The following is a 16257-nucleotide window of genomic DNA, read 5'->3' as shown; positions in this document are numbered from 1 at the left end:
ATTGATGAAGCATGGTCATATTAATCTTGAAAATATCTAGACCAGGTTTAAATTTAGTCATGTATTACTCTAGCTTGATAAAACATTGTCAGAATGTTTGTCTGAACAGAATAAACCTTGGTTGAATCTTGGTCAAAGCGGGCCAAAATCTAGATTAATTAACAGGCTAAATATTCGACATAGGTGTACCTTACACTCAGGGTCCTCCGTGGCTTTCTTGTTGATATATGCATTCAATATTTAAACTATATTTCCTCTGTTGGATTTAGATGTTTAAATTATTATTACCTTCAATAATTGTGTTGACTCTCGTATCAAACGTTGTTTAAGGCTTGAAGTGTTTCGTTCAAGCTTAAAAGTGCTCAGGATAGGCAATATGATGTTGAAGTATGTCCGGCGCTCGACTTCGTGTGTGTTTCGGTCATTGGTATCCCCGTTAAGCTCGTCACCATTCTAGAGGCCACTATAATCTTAATTTCACTTGTCAGTAATATTTAATATGAACACCATGATGCTTTAATCAAACTGATTTATTTATCAAACTAGCAAGGGTTACATGCGATATTGTTTCAATTTTGTATGTATGTATTCGACATGTATCCATTACTTACTTTATCATAGTGTACTGATTTGCTGTCTTAAGTAGTTTACAGCCGAAATAAATAGCCAGATTAATCTGTAAACATATTGTTGGTTGTATGAATAGTAAACTCTTGAACATAGAAAAGGAACATAGCCAAAGGTAAATGCATAGGTAAGCATGTTTTTTCGCGTCCACTAGAAGCTCTAAAAGAAAAGCTGTCGGTCTAAACTTTTCTGTTAACCTGTTTGACAACGAGTGAACATAGCTAATAAATATTTATTGACAAATATCTACCAAAATATTTTTGAAATATCATTTTTTAAATCTTGTGTATATCATCGGATGTAGCAGAAAAATAATAAAACGCTTAAATTGGGTGACCCAACAAAAGCTTGAAGTCTACACCAAAACATTGGGTCAGTCGGATAATTGGATACACATTACTGTGTTTTAGGCCTTACGGTTGTTTTATGTATTCAGTACGATTGATATTCGTTAAAAACAACTGTTTTTAATTCAATATAACGCAAATCGTGTGATCGTCAAGTTTAAAGACGATAAAAACAGATAACTCTTTATTTAACACTTATCTTACAATGTACAATATTAAACTAACGTCTGTCGCGTGACCTTATCACACTATTGATACGTATATATACACATGAATGATTTCTGTCTACCATAAGTATAAACTGTAAGTTCGATAGACATAACAATGCTCGCGTGTGTTTTTATTTTGGCGGTGTACGGTACCCTGACAATTGTTGAAACCAATGGTCAGTCCGACTTTGACTGGTTGACATGGAAATTGGTCCATCAGAAAATCTACTCCGACGTGAGTAGTGAGCTTATACACAGGCACATTTGGGAAGAGAATTACCGGCTTGTTCAGAAACACAACGCAAACGCTAACGCGACTTTTACCATGGAACTGAATCACCTTGCGGATCAGGTAAATTTAATAATTTATATTAGTTCTATAATATGTAAGGTGTATCTCGGTGTGTGTTATAAACGCATGTTACATGATTTAATACAAATATGTTTACATCCTGTTGTGCAGTTTATAACGATAGTTGTGTAACGTAACGTTGTTAATTCACCGAAATGGAAAATACTGTAAATGTAGATTATATTTTTTTTTTACCCTGATGTACATTTGTAAACTTGTTTTACTTGTATGTTAGTAAAACTATTCTCCTCTGAAACCTCAAGGACCATAGATTTGGTATTTTGCAATGGTCCTCTTCCAAGTTAATCCGAATCATGCCCCTGGGAACAGTAGTGGTCCCCGCCATGGGGTTACTCAATTTCCTTATATATGTACATAGTGTAAACTCTTAAATCATCTGCCCTGTTACCCATTAAACCCGGAGGTTTGATATTTGACATGCAAGATTGTGCAAATCAAGCCTGTGGGGTCAAAGGACCAGGTTCATATAGTGATCCTCTATTCAGTTTGTTGTCAACAGTAGCCTCTAACCAGAGTTCCCGATTATTATTCAACTAAGCCGCAATTGCCCTGTTGAGCTTTCATTGATCCATAGGTTCTTTTGATAAAGTGTTATTTTTTGTTTTGTAAATGGCTAGATCTTTATTTGAAATGCATTTATGTTATTGCTAAGTAACCGGTCCAATTAAGGTACATAAAACTATATTTTACAATTGTAAAGCGAAAAATTCTGCTATTTAATTTTTTGTTCTTGTTATCCTAGAAACAACGCATGCATAGTCTGACAGTTACTCTGGATGAGCCCATTCTTCGATTTGAACATCACCTGAACAATGTCCCTGATGCGTGGGACTGGAGGAAACAAGGGTGTGTGGGTCCAGTTCAGGACCAAGGACAAATGGGGGACAATGTGCCGATAGTTGCTACAGGTAAAGGTCCTGCTTATAAATATCCTCGTTGAAATTAGGTTAGCAGTTAAGTTAATCTGCATTTTTAAAGTAAACGAGTGGTATTGGTATTTAACCATCGAAACGGATTATATGTATGCGGTATTATAAAACTATTTCCGTATGTATCTTTCTCAAACTTAAAGTAACGATCACGCTAAAAATATCGAATATTTCGTAAAATAAAGCTAACCCATACACAAATCATTGTTCCTTTTAGCAAAATGCAAAATTTCAACGTTAGATGTTGTCTGGTAACATTTAACGAGATACAAAAGTCTCGTTTTTATTTGTTTGTGTCACAAATAATTCCATTTTTATTTCCCGCGAAATACCCGAACATTTACGGGCGAACGCGAGATTGGATTCGGTCAGCGTCTGATAGCTTCGGCAGCAGATTTCTGGGATAGCTTGTTTGAATTATGCAAATTAACGCAAGCCGAATGAATCCGATCGTGACTTGATATCATCCACAAAACGAAAGTAGATGACATCGTTCTTGTTTTTAGGGTCTTCCTATTGTAAATAACCATCGTATGGTACTGTTTGTCGTTTATTTTTTTATATATAGCATAATACAGTATGTATGTAGTATTGGTGAGCGTTATATAGTGGCTTTAAGATTTTCTTCAAAGATGTTTAGCTATTTGCCCTAGCGCTCTTTTATATTCATAACAACATGTGTTTCTTTCGAGTTTTGTGTTCTCATATTTTGGACTAAAACTAATGTTTGAGAAAAAGGTAAAAGAAAAAAACTACGGTTTTTGTGTGTTTGTAAAGCACTTGATTTTACCATATTTATATATTTTCCTCTTATTTCAGAGTGCGTTGATAGTTTTCATTGCACTAAAACGAGAAACCTGGTGTCCGCAAGCGTCGTAGAGATGCATGACTGTTGTGCCAAAACCCCGATTGCTTCGAACCATATATTTCAATGCGTGCACGACATTGGTGGTCTATGCTCAACTGGTGACTATCCAAGAAGCACCGGTGTTTGTAAAAATTCTACATGCCAAGCTGTAGCAACGGTAATTGTGGTAACGTGATGTTCACGTGAGCCGTTGTGTACATTCGTGGGCGAAAAGGCGTGAATACAAACCAATGGTGTCTTGACATCTATTTCATAGCTGTTGTGTTATATGCGTTATTTGATGTAAACAAAACAGTTAACACCTTTTATTACAAATACAGAGAAACTTTCGATGTTATATAATTTAGCCATTTTCATTACCAATATAGAAAAGCGGTCTATATAATATAATGAAACCTTCGACAAAACCGTTATAAAAAATGACTTCAATAATTATAATGTAATTTACTCATTGTAAGTACCAGCCTAGAAAAGTTGTTAATATGATGCCATAAACACACTGATATTACCGAAGTCCGGTAGAGGTCCTTATAAGGAAATTAACTTATCCGTATTGCCAAAACAAAACAAGTGGTTGATATTATGTTAATGTCATTACACATAAAAAAACATTGTCAAGAAAATGCGATTCACTCATTTCCATTGCAAATTTTGCGATACGATCGATTTCCAGTTTTAAGCGTTTAATTCAGGTGCTTCTTTTCGTTAGGTCAATGGCGGGAAACAGGTACCGACAGGCGACGAGACAGCTATGAAGGCGGCTGTGTATACAACACCAGTGTTCGCCTTAGTGGACGCAAGCCATCCATCCTTTCAGTTGTACAGAGCGGGAACATACATCGAGCCGAGATGCTCCTCCAGTATGCTTGATCACGCATTGCAGGTGGTCGGGTATGGATCGGCGAGTGGGGTGGACTATTGGATATGCAAGAACAGCTGGGGTAAGTTTACGGACATTATATCCATCGGAAGCCGATCATGCCTACCGCATAACAGTTTAAGGAGAGATATTAATTATAGCTGTAAGATATAGGAAATGATAAGAAGTTTTCTTGAAAAAAGGCAGTGATTGCTTATTATAAAATTAACAGTTTGTAAGCCATCTCCGCATTGACGGTAGTGTGTTTACAAACACGTGCGTGAACTGTTCTTTTTGTTTTTATTTCAGGCGTCAACTGGGGAATGCAGGGGTATATATACATAGCACGCAACAAAGGCAATATGTGCGGCATAGCAAGCTTTACGATATACCCTGTTTAATAATGATATTTGTATTATGTTTATATTTACCGAGGTGTACAGCAAAGTAACTTGTGTTTCCTTTATTTTATGTCATCTTTATGTCAATTATATTTAAGTTATACCCAGTTTAGGGATTTTAATATGCATCTTTCCTGACATTGCTTGTCAATTTTATCTTAGTCCATTTCGTTTCAATAATATTGAGCTTATTATAGTTTGAATGATTAAAAAATGCCTTTATCATGTACTGTTGAAATAAGATGTAAGTCGCGTAATTTGAAATAAATAAATTCAGACTTTTATTCTTATCAACGATAAAGGGAAAGTTTTATATTTTCATAAACACATTTTTCGAAAGCAAACTAAAAGTATTGGAGCATTTTAAAACAACGGGTCACACCATATTAGAAAATCCAAATATCTAGAATGGAAATGCGCGTAATTAGATTACAGACCACATGTTTCATATGATTGAGTAATCATATTTACCTCGTGAGCGTTTCGATAAATGCCTCGTGATCATGTTATCAAATAACATCCAAGAGACAACCACCATATGTATTTACGTATAATAACACAGTTTCTGATGCCCCGTTAATTTATCATCGGACGAATAGAAGCCTCGGGTTTGCGGGTATTTATTCCATAAATATAAATTACATTAATAACGATTGATTATATGATAACAAATATACATACTCTTCGAAGTTCGAAATGATCAACCACAATGCGAACAATGGGGAAACATCACGCGGAGCAGCAAAACATATTTTTTCGAAATATTGCTCGAGTAAACTCACATAAATAGCTAATCGACACTTCTTTTAAAAGTCGTCATATTTATTATAGCACTTTTATACTATTGCTTAAAAACTGTTTCACAACTTTCCGGAACTGAACATCGATATGTGAGCAAAGCTTCATATATTGTACAAGTCTGCGAATGGTGTATTCATGTTTCAGTATTTTCATGAGTATGGTCATGTTGGTGAACGTTCACTGTTATCGACATAACAGTTAACGCAGTATTTTATATTTAATTGAAACGTCGCTGCACCTATACTTATATGGAGCAAATATAAGACTAAGAAACGAATGTATGATTGAACAAACACCAACAAAAAACAAAACATTAATCTTTCTGTATATAAGCCGTCTTTAATGTGCCTTTGTTTTATCAAGTAACTTGTGGCAATTTTAAGTTACTACATATTTGCGTTGTACGAATTTATCTAAAAATATAAACTGTACGAAAATCATGTACATAAGATGTCATTTATTCGATCGCTGAATCATTTTGACCGTATATGTATTTAATATGTGGTATAATATGATACTGTTCCCTTCTCTTTATCTTTACCTGTACATTTTATTATACAACTTAAACAAGTTTCAACTTTTGGTCAAAACAATCACGGTTCGAAGGATGTTATCTAACGCACCTCCTAAATGGTTTGCGACAACATCATCACTAACGATTTGTCACAAGAACGCGTGCGCCATCTCCAGTGTTGGTTGCCGCATTGTTTTCGACACATGTTTGATCAGGCCGACCACACTGAAGCGCACAATCTCGGTCATTACGGACTTATTTTAGAAAAGATTCAAACAACATTGGATAAATATATAACGAATTTGTTTTTACTATAGATAGGCATTTTTGATTATTGCAACTTTGATTATTGATAACTTGGGGTTCCTACTCAATAAAAGTAAATCTGTACGTCAACATTTAAAAGACAGTATTAATCTTTATTGCTCATGTGTATCGCAAAATAATTGATCTTTTGCCCAAAATGCACTATTCCATGATAATTAAATCCGACATGTAACGTTTACGAACTCTGCACGTTGATTATGTCACAGTATAATTATTTAAATCTTAATGTAATTTATTTAAAATAAAACAACTTCATCTGTAGTCAATACTAACGCCAATATTTTGCACGTTAGGATCATCAAAACATTTTCTTGAAGGACCTGATACGCTGATTCATTTAAGAAATAGAAAAGGTATGCCCTGTGATATGTTAGAAAGAACTCAACACGTATCAAACTTAATTGCTTTTTCAGTTTAGTATAAACCGCCAACACGCAAAGTTTCGCGCTGTATTCTCTAATCTGAAACTATTTCATTGAATTCTTTGTGAACGGCCATGATTGCCCTGCATTTAAGACAGTATAACATTGCATATTAGTGTACTGATGCTTTTATCCCCAAACGGAGTGAAATGTTACAGTATAACTAAGGCAACTATTTATGGTTGTTTAAATGTGACCAAAGACGAAATTACCACTATTATAATATATAATTATTCGCTCCGAGTTCACATACTTGTATCAGACTGCATCTAAGACTTTAATGATTAGCGAAGGATCGACATCTATAAGAGTTTTGGTGTCCTCACATACACCTCTGCAACGGGCTCGGCAGCCATATAAGAACAAGAATCTTGTTCAAAATAAAAACGCATTCAACGTATATGTATTTTAAAATTTACGATCGGGAGCATTAAAATATTAAACATAAATTTTTAATTTACGATACATCGGGCTAAACCCTAGTAATTTGTATGCATCTTTTAAGAACAATTTTTTTGACAATTTACCCAAATAAAATTATTACGCTCAATTCGCTTATGTAAACAAATTTACAAATTGAGTGAAGTAAGGCATGGCTTCGACAGCAAACGTGTACTTACAGAGAGAGAGAAAACGGTCAGTTATGTTGTATTTATCGAACAAATAAGGGGACCCGATTGTAATTTTGCTAGCTGTGTACTGGAAAAGCAATGTGTACCATTTAAAAACTTTAAATTCATGGTAAGAATGTTATCAAAACTGATACTAAAAGAAAAACTCCTTGGAAACGTCCTACGCCGAATAGAAATTTTAGAGAGCCATTCTCTCGAACAAAAACGCGAGATTGAAATGCATAAAAATGAAAACTTAACAAAAACGAAACAAATAGAAGAACTCCAACAACAAAATGCAAAATTAGAACATAAAAAAGTCAGTCATTCAATAAACTACGATGAGTTCGCGAACAACAGCGAACAATACAGTCGTCGAAACAATCTAAGAATAGCTGGTGTACCGGAAGACTATGACCGTCAGTCCTCGGTATCGGTTACAAACAAAATCGTTGCACTTGTAAATACTCATCTGGGCATCCTTATTGAGCCAACTGACATAGACATAGCCCACAGGCTAGGCAAATTTCAACCCAATAAAAATAGACCTGTGATTGTGATGTTCGTCAGACGACAAACCAAAATAGACATTCTGCGGAAAGCAAAAGCATTCAAAGGGTCTAGCATCTTTGCGAACGAGGATCAAATAAATAGCCTGTAGAAACTGTGCATAGAAAAACTTGTATTTCCATTTTATTCACATGGTTTACCTGCGCTAATAATGTCTGTAAAAGGTCCCTATATGTATTGAGTCCCATGCGGCCTTCCAGCTATTATTATTTATTGGTGTATTTTAAACGTCCAAAATAATAATATCAAAATATATTGCACAACACCATTGAAGTTACAGTATGTGAAAGAGATAATTAAACACTACCTCTTTTTTTTTCTATGTCTCCATTGGAGACCAGTCGTTTTTTGTGGTTTCTTTTCACCTTTATGATTAATTCTTTTAACTTCTTCATTTCTATGGAATATTCATCCTCTTGTATCCCTAATTTTTGTTTTCTATTTTTGTTTGCATGTATGGACATTTTATGTCTCATAATAGAAAGCAACTGGACATGTTTTAAAATTGAAACTAACTGGACAAGCACACACAAATTATCATTTACAACACACTTCACCATTTTAAATGATTAAATTATGTACTTTCAATGTAAAATGGCTAACCAATAAAGATAAACGCATAAAAATAAGTATATGCCTATTACAAGAAAGTCACTTGACACATACTTTAGCACAAACCTTAAAATATGTATGGGACGGAGACATCTATCTCAGTGGACAACATACTAATAAACAAGGCATTTCCTTTCTAATAAAAATAATATAGGGATCACAGTCGATAACTTTCACGAAATAATAATTGGCAGACAAGCAAGTATAGATATTAAAATACACGAAACACAATTAAAAATAATCAACGTTTACGGCCCTAACATAGATGATTCCACTTTTTACGAAACATTACAATTCTTTATAAATAATAACCAAGATAAAATCATTATAGTCGGTGGTGATTTCAATACTGTTCTTAACCCATTATTAGATAAAAAGAAGGGAAACCTTTAGACTCATCCTAAAAATAGAAACATTTTAAATAACATAATTGAAAACTACAATATGATAGACATCTGGCGTACAATATATCCAAACGAAAGCAAATTCACCTGGCACTCAAACACAAAACCAACAATATTTTGTAGATTAGACTATTTTTTAATATCTGAGTCTCTTTGCAACATTATTGACACATGTAACATAAAACCAGGATTTATGACTGACCACTCTCTAGTTGAACTTAAACTGCACAATATACAACCTTAAAGAGGCCCCGGATACTTTAAAATTAACAACAGCATCTTATTAGATACACAATATCAAACACAAAAAAAACAGGAAATATTAAATACAGTTCAAAATAATAAAGATGCAAACCCAAACACCTTATGGGAAGTAATTAAAGGCAATATGCGTAACACAACAATTAGATACACATCATTTAAACAAAAAGAAACACACAAACTTGAAACTGAAACCATCAAAACCATTGAAAGACTTGAAAAACAATTGCATCAAACAAACACAAATGATACCACCGACATTGAAAATGAAATAACATTAAAAAAAACAAATATTAGATGGAATCTATCATACACATCTCAATGAAATAATACTAAGAGCGCGTGCACAGCATGTTGAACACAATGAAAAAACTACAAAATACTTCGCAAACATCGAAAAACGTAGAAGTGAACAAAAAACTGTACACAAATTAGTAGTCAATGGCGAAGATATAACAAACAGAACTCAAATACTTATAGAACAACGTTTATTTTTCGAAACCCTCTATAAACGAAAACATGTTGAAAATAACACACTTTTTAAAATACACATCACGCTTTAAATCAAGAAGAAAAACTATTGTGTGACGGATTACTAAATGAATATGAATGTGGATTAGCACTTAAAGAAATGCAAAATAACAAAAGTCTAGGATCTGATGGCATCACCATTGAGTTTTATAAAATATTTTGGAATGATATCAAAACGCATTTAATTAATTCACTAAACTATTCATATAATAATGAAAACCTAACTACGCTTCAAAAACAAGGTATAATATCACTCATTCCAAAACCTGGAAAAATCTTAGAATTCTTATCGAACTGGCGCCCAATTGGCTTCCTAAACAATGATTATAAAATTGCAACTAAAAGTATAGCAAACAGAATAAAAAATATTACCATCAATCATTTCAAAATCTCAATCTGGTTTCATAAAAGGACGTTACATTTGTGAAAACGTTCGTCTTATCCAAGAATGCATAAACTATTTCAACAATTCAAATAATCCTGGTCTAATATTCGTTGCAGACTTTGAAAAGGCATTCGATTCGCTTGATCATTCATTTATGTTCTCTTGCTTAGAAAATATGAACTTTGGTGAAATGCTCATTCAATGGGTCAAACTATTCTATACCGATATTATCAGTATAATCATTAACAATGGCTTCTTTTCAAACAGTTTTAACATCGAACGAGGGGTTCGACAAGGATGTCCACTCTTATCATCGCTATTTATTATTTTCATCGAGTATCTATCACATCACATCCAATAAAATAAACACATAAAAGGCATATCACTAGAACCTGACGAAGAAATCAAACAGTCCCTATTTGCTGACGATGTCACTTATTTTTTAAACGACAGTTACGATTCTTTCCATAACCTAATAGAGTCGCTAACCCTTTACGGAATGACATCGGGTCTTAAACTAAACAAAGGTAAATGCACTGTGCTACGAGTAGGTAAATTAAAACAAAGTAATGTCCAATATAAAAAAGAAATGAAATTTAATTGGACATCCGATGAAGCCACAACGTTAGGAATTACTTCCACAAATAATGAAAAGGATACAGTTCTTAAAAACATACTACCTAAATTACAGAATTTTAAAAACTGCTTAAAATCATGGCATCACCGTAAACTTACACTAATCGGAAAAAACACAGTATTGAAAACGTTTGCACTTCTTAAATTAATTTATGTATTACCAGTTCTCCCAAATCCATCAAATGATGTTATTAACGATATAAAATCATCAATATTTAATTTCATATGGGACGGTAAGCCTGATAAAATAGAACGAACTCAGTTAATTCAATCTGTAGAAAATGGAGGTATCCAATTAACGAATATTGACTCATTCTTGAATGTAATCAAATGCAGCTGGGTTAAAAGATACCTAGATAACACCAATACGAGTAAATGGAAATTATTCTACCAGAAAATCCTAAAAAAATATGGTGACTCCTTACCCTTTGACTGTAACATCAGCAATACTATCTTACATGAAATTGCAATCGAAAACATATTTCTGTCTGGTGTTCTATCAGCATGGAGTGATGTCACTCGTAACCTAGAAACCCAAACCAGCAGTAAAACTATGTTTTGATACAATAAAGACATAACTTCAAACAATAAGACGTTGTTCTATAAAGATTGGTTTGAACGAAGCATTAAATATGTCGACCAATTATATGGCTACAGAATTAAGGATTTCTACTCTTTTGATGATATATGCTACATATACGGAATACCTTCAAATAATTTTCTGAAGTACTACTCACTAATCAAAAGCATACCCATACATATTAAATCTGAAATCAATACAAATAATACACCATGTACTCAAACAACATTCGTAGAATACATACTTGGAAGAAAAAACAAAACAAATAAAATATTTTACACACGACAAATTAAGAACCCTACAGAAAACTCCAAAACCCAAAATAAATGGCAAGTCCTTTTCGGAGGACATGAACTTAATTGAAAACACATATTTACCATGCCATATAAACAGGGGGGCACGCGTATACGGGAGCTTACCGCGTTTAAGTGAGAACGTTGTTGCAAAACTTCAAAGATGGCGTCGTTTGTTGGATTTTCTTTAAAGTAAGGGAGGATATTTTCACCCGGTAAGCCCCTTTGTATTTATAATTATTTTAAATGAATACGCCGTTTCGGCTCTCCGGTGTGTGTGCTTCCCTCGGTTTTTTGTTTCAAGATCGTAGACGTCGGGATAAAAAAGTTATTGAAGGGAAACCGTCCACAAATCTGTTGTCTACTTACGAGACGTTCGAGAAATTGGATGTACAAATATCATTTTCTCTTATAAGACACAGTATTGACACACGTGAACACTAAAATATAAATAAAATCATGACTATTTCATTTTACCGACGCCGTTTTATCACTGATAATTAATTTATTGGCAAACATTATTGGTTTAACCCCCTTATTTGGAACTGACTTCCTTTTAAGCACATTTTGGGACCTGACTTCCAAATGACAAACAGCTCTTTCATATGTAAAAGAGCTTGACATGATATACCTACCCGTCTTAAATAAAGTGTATATGTGTACTTCAATATTATAGTTTTATAGCATGTTACGTGGTGCAATATAAGTGTTTTCTTAATCACGTTACTAACTGTAGAATAATAATAATGCTGTTCGAAAAACCTGCCGACCAACTGAATCAATTCACCTATTTTCAAGAAGATGGGTTGTGTGGTGGCTGATGTACGAGATAATAGAACGTTTATCTTTCAGTAATATTGTTATTAATTTCATGTATTTTATGACGTGTCGACCTTATTCTGCTATGAACTTTTTTTTAACCATTCTTTCACTGTCTTTTCAGATGATGCAGGTTAAAGGGCGAAAATAAGTGCATCTTTCGTTGCAGTATATGTAATCAGGAATTTTACATCAGGGGAGGATTGAGATACCATGTCCCATTCATGAACTACATGACTTTAAATGTAGAATATGCAAGAAAGAATCCTTCAGCAGAGCCGGACTAACACAGTAAATAAAAAACACGAACATAACAAAACATGTATAGCTGATGTTTGTAGTGTTTTTGTTTTATTTATAAAGTCTACATAGACACGTCTGACATATAATTGCTATGAGTGCTACTTACTTACACGTTTTATTCCGTATATGTCATGATGCTAGTTTCTCACTTTGTTATGAAAATAAACCATTATCTGTGTTACGTCATTTCTTCCCACGATGTCTCTGCATAAATTTTCATTTGTATTCAGCACTTACATACATGATAAAAAAAAGATTTGGGTCGGATTTAATTCGTTATGCATTTGACATATTAACATTACTAACGATTAGAAGGCAATGTTAGGAACAAACGAAATAATCTTTCTAAGTGAACCAATACTTTATTCCCTCAATGCAACAGTCATAAATAATATGTATTCACATAGGTATAAAAGAGAAAAAACGTACATGCATAAAAATTATATTGATCACTTCTACTGAAATCATATCGGGTATTGCATTTGCACAAATCTTTCTATCCACTACAAATTCACTTTTTGCGATTATAATATAGTGACCAACTCAGAACTGGTTTAAAAGAAGGTCGTCCAAAATGTGTCACATCAAAGTCACATACATGTATCAGTATCGTTATGGTAAAACGCGTCAAATCATTGTATTAAATAAACAATTTATATTTAAGTATCATAAAAAAACATCCACCGATATGCATCTTCTAAGCAGATGTCAGGTATTCCAAATTGCTTCATGTATTCCGAATCGCAACAATGGCAGTATTTGGTTACATCAACCTTATACTAGTATCAAACCGGCTTTACCCTCTTCTGTTTTTCATTACACTTTTATTGCACGTATATGTGATTGTTTGGCAAGGTACGTCGACGTAATCTTTTTTGTTTGATTGGTGGGTTTTCATGTACCTATCGCATTCTAGAGCGGTACACACTTCGTTACGCCGTCTTTTTTAATCTTGGCATCCTCAACATATATAACTGGCGTCTAGATATCTGGAAATAGTAAGCATAGTATTCCGTTGGATGCATATTCAAACATAAGTATGTCCATATGTTTTAAAATAAACAGGTAAGAATTACACTGTGTTTATAATAAGGTCGAATGTCTTATATTACACACACTAAATGTTAGCGTTAAGTACGCGGTAAAACATATAATCATACAAATTTATAATAAAACAATTAATAGAAAAAATAAAACTCTTGATTTCTTCAAGTGAAAATGTTTTCCAAGACATTCGCACCAATGCGGAATTCATTCACGAAAGTTATAACAAAGAGCTGTTAATCAATTGGAAGTCAGGTCCCAAAATGTGCTTAAAAGGACGTTTAGTTCCAAAAATGGGGGTAAACCCGTTATAATTCGGCATTAAATGAATTAATAGACATAACAACGCGTCGAGATAATAAAATATTCGTGATTTATGTGATATTTTACTGTACACATGCACACATACTGTTTATTATGAGAGAAAATGATATTCGAACATCCAACATCTCGAAGGTCAAGAGATTAAACAAAAAATTTGTCAACGGTTTTGCTTCAATAACTTTTTTATTCCGACGTCTACGTTTTTGAAACAAAAAACCGAGGGGAGCACAAACACCGTAGAGCCGAAAGGGCTTATTCAATTAAAAGAAATATAAATATAAACTGGCTTACCGGGTGAAAATATCCGCTACTCCTTCACGAAAAACACTTAAACGACGCCATCTTTGAAGTTTTGCAACAACTTTCTCACTTAAACGCGGTAAGCTCCCGTATACGCGTGCCCCCCTGATAAAGCAACTATTGAAAGCACTCTGAGAAATTTTCAATATAAATACATCTATAGAATTATAGCTACAAATAAATATCTCTTTAAATGCAAATTATCTTACTCAAATCTGTGTGACTTCTACGGTGAAAACATCGAAATTATAGAACATCCTTTTTGGGAGTGCAAACACATCCAGCCTATTTGGAATCAATTAGTATCTTTTCTTGAACAACAGCAACTAAACGTTAAACTATCTTTCTTAAATGTAAGTTTCGGAATTTACTCATTGAAATCAATAATCTGAAATAATATTGTGAACTTTATTCTTACATTGATGAAATATTTTATCTTTAACATGAAGTAAAAAAAAACAAGTACCAAATTTTAATTGGTTTGTCCATAGTCTTAAACTAAAAATCCAGATTGAGAAAGAAATAGCCCTCAGTAATGACACATTACAAATCTTTGAACAAAAATGGAATCGGATTAAATTCTCATAATGTTTGTCCACTTATATACATTTCACTCTAATGTTAGTTTATCTTTCTAAAATAATTTTGTATATTTTTTTCAACCTTATAAGATCATTGTTAATATACAACAAAACACACAAGTCCAGTATGCTTTCTTCCCACTTTATACAACTCATCATTTTTCATAACTATTTTTCTGTTGTTCTTTTCTTTTCTCTTTAAAAAAAAACCCTATCACAAACAACCAATGAAAAAACATATTAACCCATTTTTTTTCTTGTTTTTTGTTTAATCTTAAGGAAACCAAAAAAATATATATATTATCAAATCTTGTATAACATGTCTGAACTTTATTGCTTTGTACAATCACTTTGTTGTATGATCATATACATGTATACATTGTATGTATTATACTGAATAAAAAAATAAAATTAAAAAAAAATCCCAAAAAAATCTGATAGTAATTTTAGTTTGGTATAAATATTCTTTTACTAGTACTTAGTAGTAGAAGGCTCTTGAACATTATTTATGCGGACCAGATGGTTTCTGTTTAAAGTCAAAATATTTAGCATGTAGACTTTATAATTATTCCTCTATGGATGATGACTGAATATGGTTCAGGTAACTACAGGTTTAAATATACTCAAAGCAAACCTTGGAGGAAAGGTTAACCCAGAATAGGGCTCGAACCCATGACAGTTGGAACACTAGCATGCTGATCTACAAACTGAGCTGAATTACCCTTGGATACTTGTTCCATCCTTTAAACTTAAACCTGACATCCATACACAGTAGTTTACCTCTGACAAAATTAATGTAAACCCAAGACAAAAAGCTAAAAAGTGCTCCCAGGCTAGTGATTTAAATAAATGCCAGTAAATACAGCCTGTGAAGAATACCATATTTAGATGATCAAACATCCTCCTAATCACAATATGATCAGGCTCCGGTGTTGTCCGTTCAGGCACTACATGTACCTTACTTGAAAGTACCCCGGGTACTCTTTAGTATACTGCCATGTACCCGGTTAAGGAAAATACGGTTTAAGGCAACTGGCAATAATTGGGGGTACTTTTTAGTTTATTTTTCATACCCCGGGTAGTTTTTACTATACTTAATAGTACATGGGGTACTAAAATATAGTACCTGAGCCGACAATGACCAAATGAACAATTTATAACAATGTACATAACTAAATAAAAATTGGTGATAGTCATGTACAGGTATCTAAAAACATCTAATTAACAAAAGCTTGACAAAGGTCATACTATCACTCATACAACCAAAAGTCCTTTTTATCCATGACGACAGTTGTGAATTTAAGGTTTGAAAATGTGAAACAAAGA

General features: G+C 33.3%; 1 protein-coding gene across 1 annotated transcript; it reads left to right on the top strand.

The window, feature by feature from the left end:
* The first annotated feature begins 811 nt into the window (after positions 1-811).
* On the top strand, positions 812-4897 carry LOC127865031 (procathepsin L-like). The gene is made up of 5 exons (XM_052404906.1): positions 812-1535; positions 2299-2464; positions 3305-3510; positions 4063-4294; positions 4522-4897. Exons 1-5 carry the CDS (start codon positions 1299-1301, stop codon positions 4611-4613), a joined length of 933 nt encoding a protein of 310 aa, XP_052260866.1. The 5' UTR covers positions 812-1298; the 3' UTR covers positions 4614-4897.
* Positions 4898-16257: the final 11360 nt, after the last annotated feature.

This window comes from Dreissena polymorpha, chromosome 1 (genome assembly GCF_020536995.1).
Source record: "Dreissena polymorpha isolate Duluth1 chromosome 1, UMN_Dpol_1.0, whole genome shotgun sequence".
Classification (NCBI taxonomy): Eukaryota; Metazoa; Mollusca; class Bivalvia; order Myida; family Dreissenidae; genus Dreissena; species Dreissena polymorpha.
Note: the sequence above shows the minus strand (reverse complement) of the source record. Positions and strands in the feature narration are given on the sequence as shown.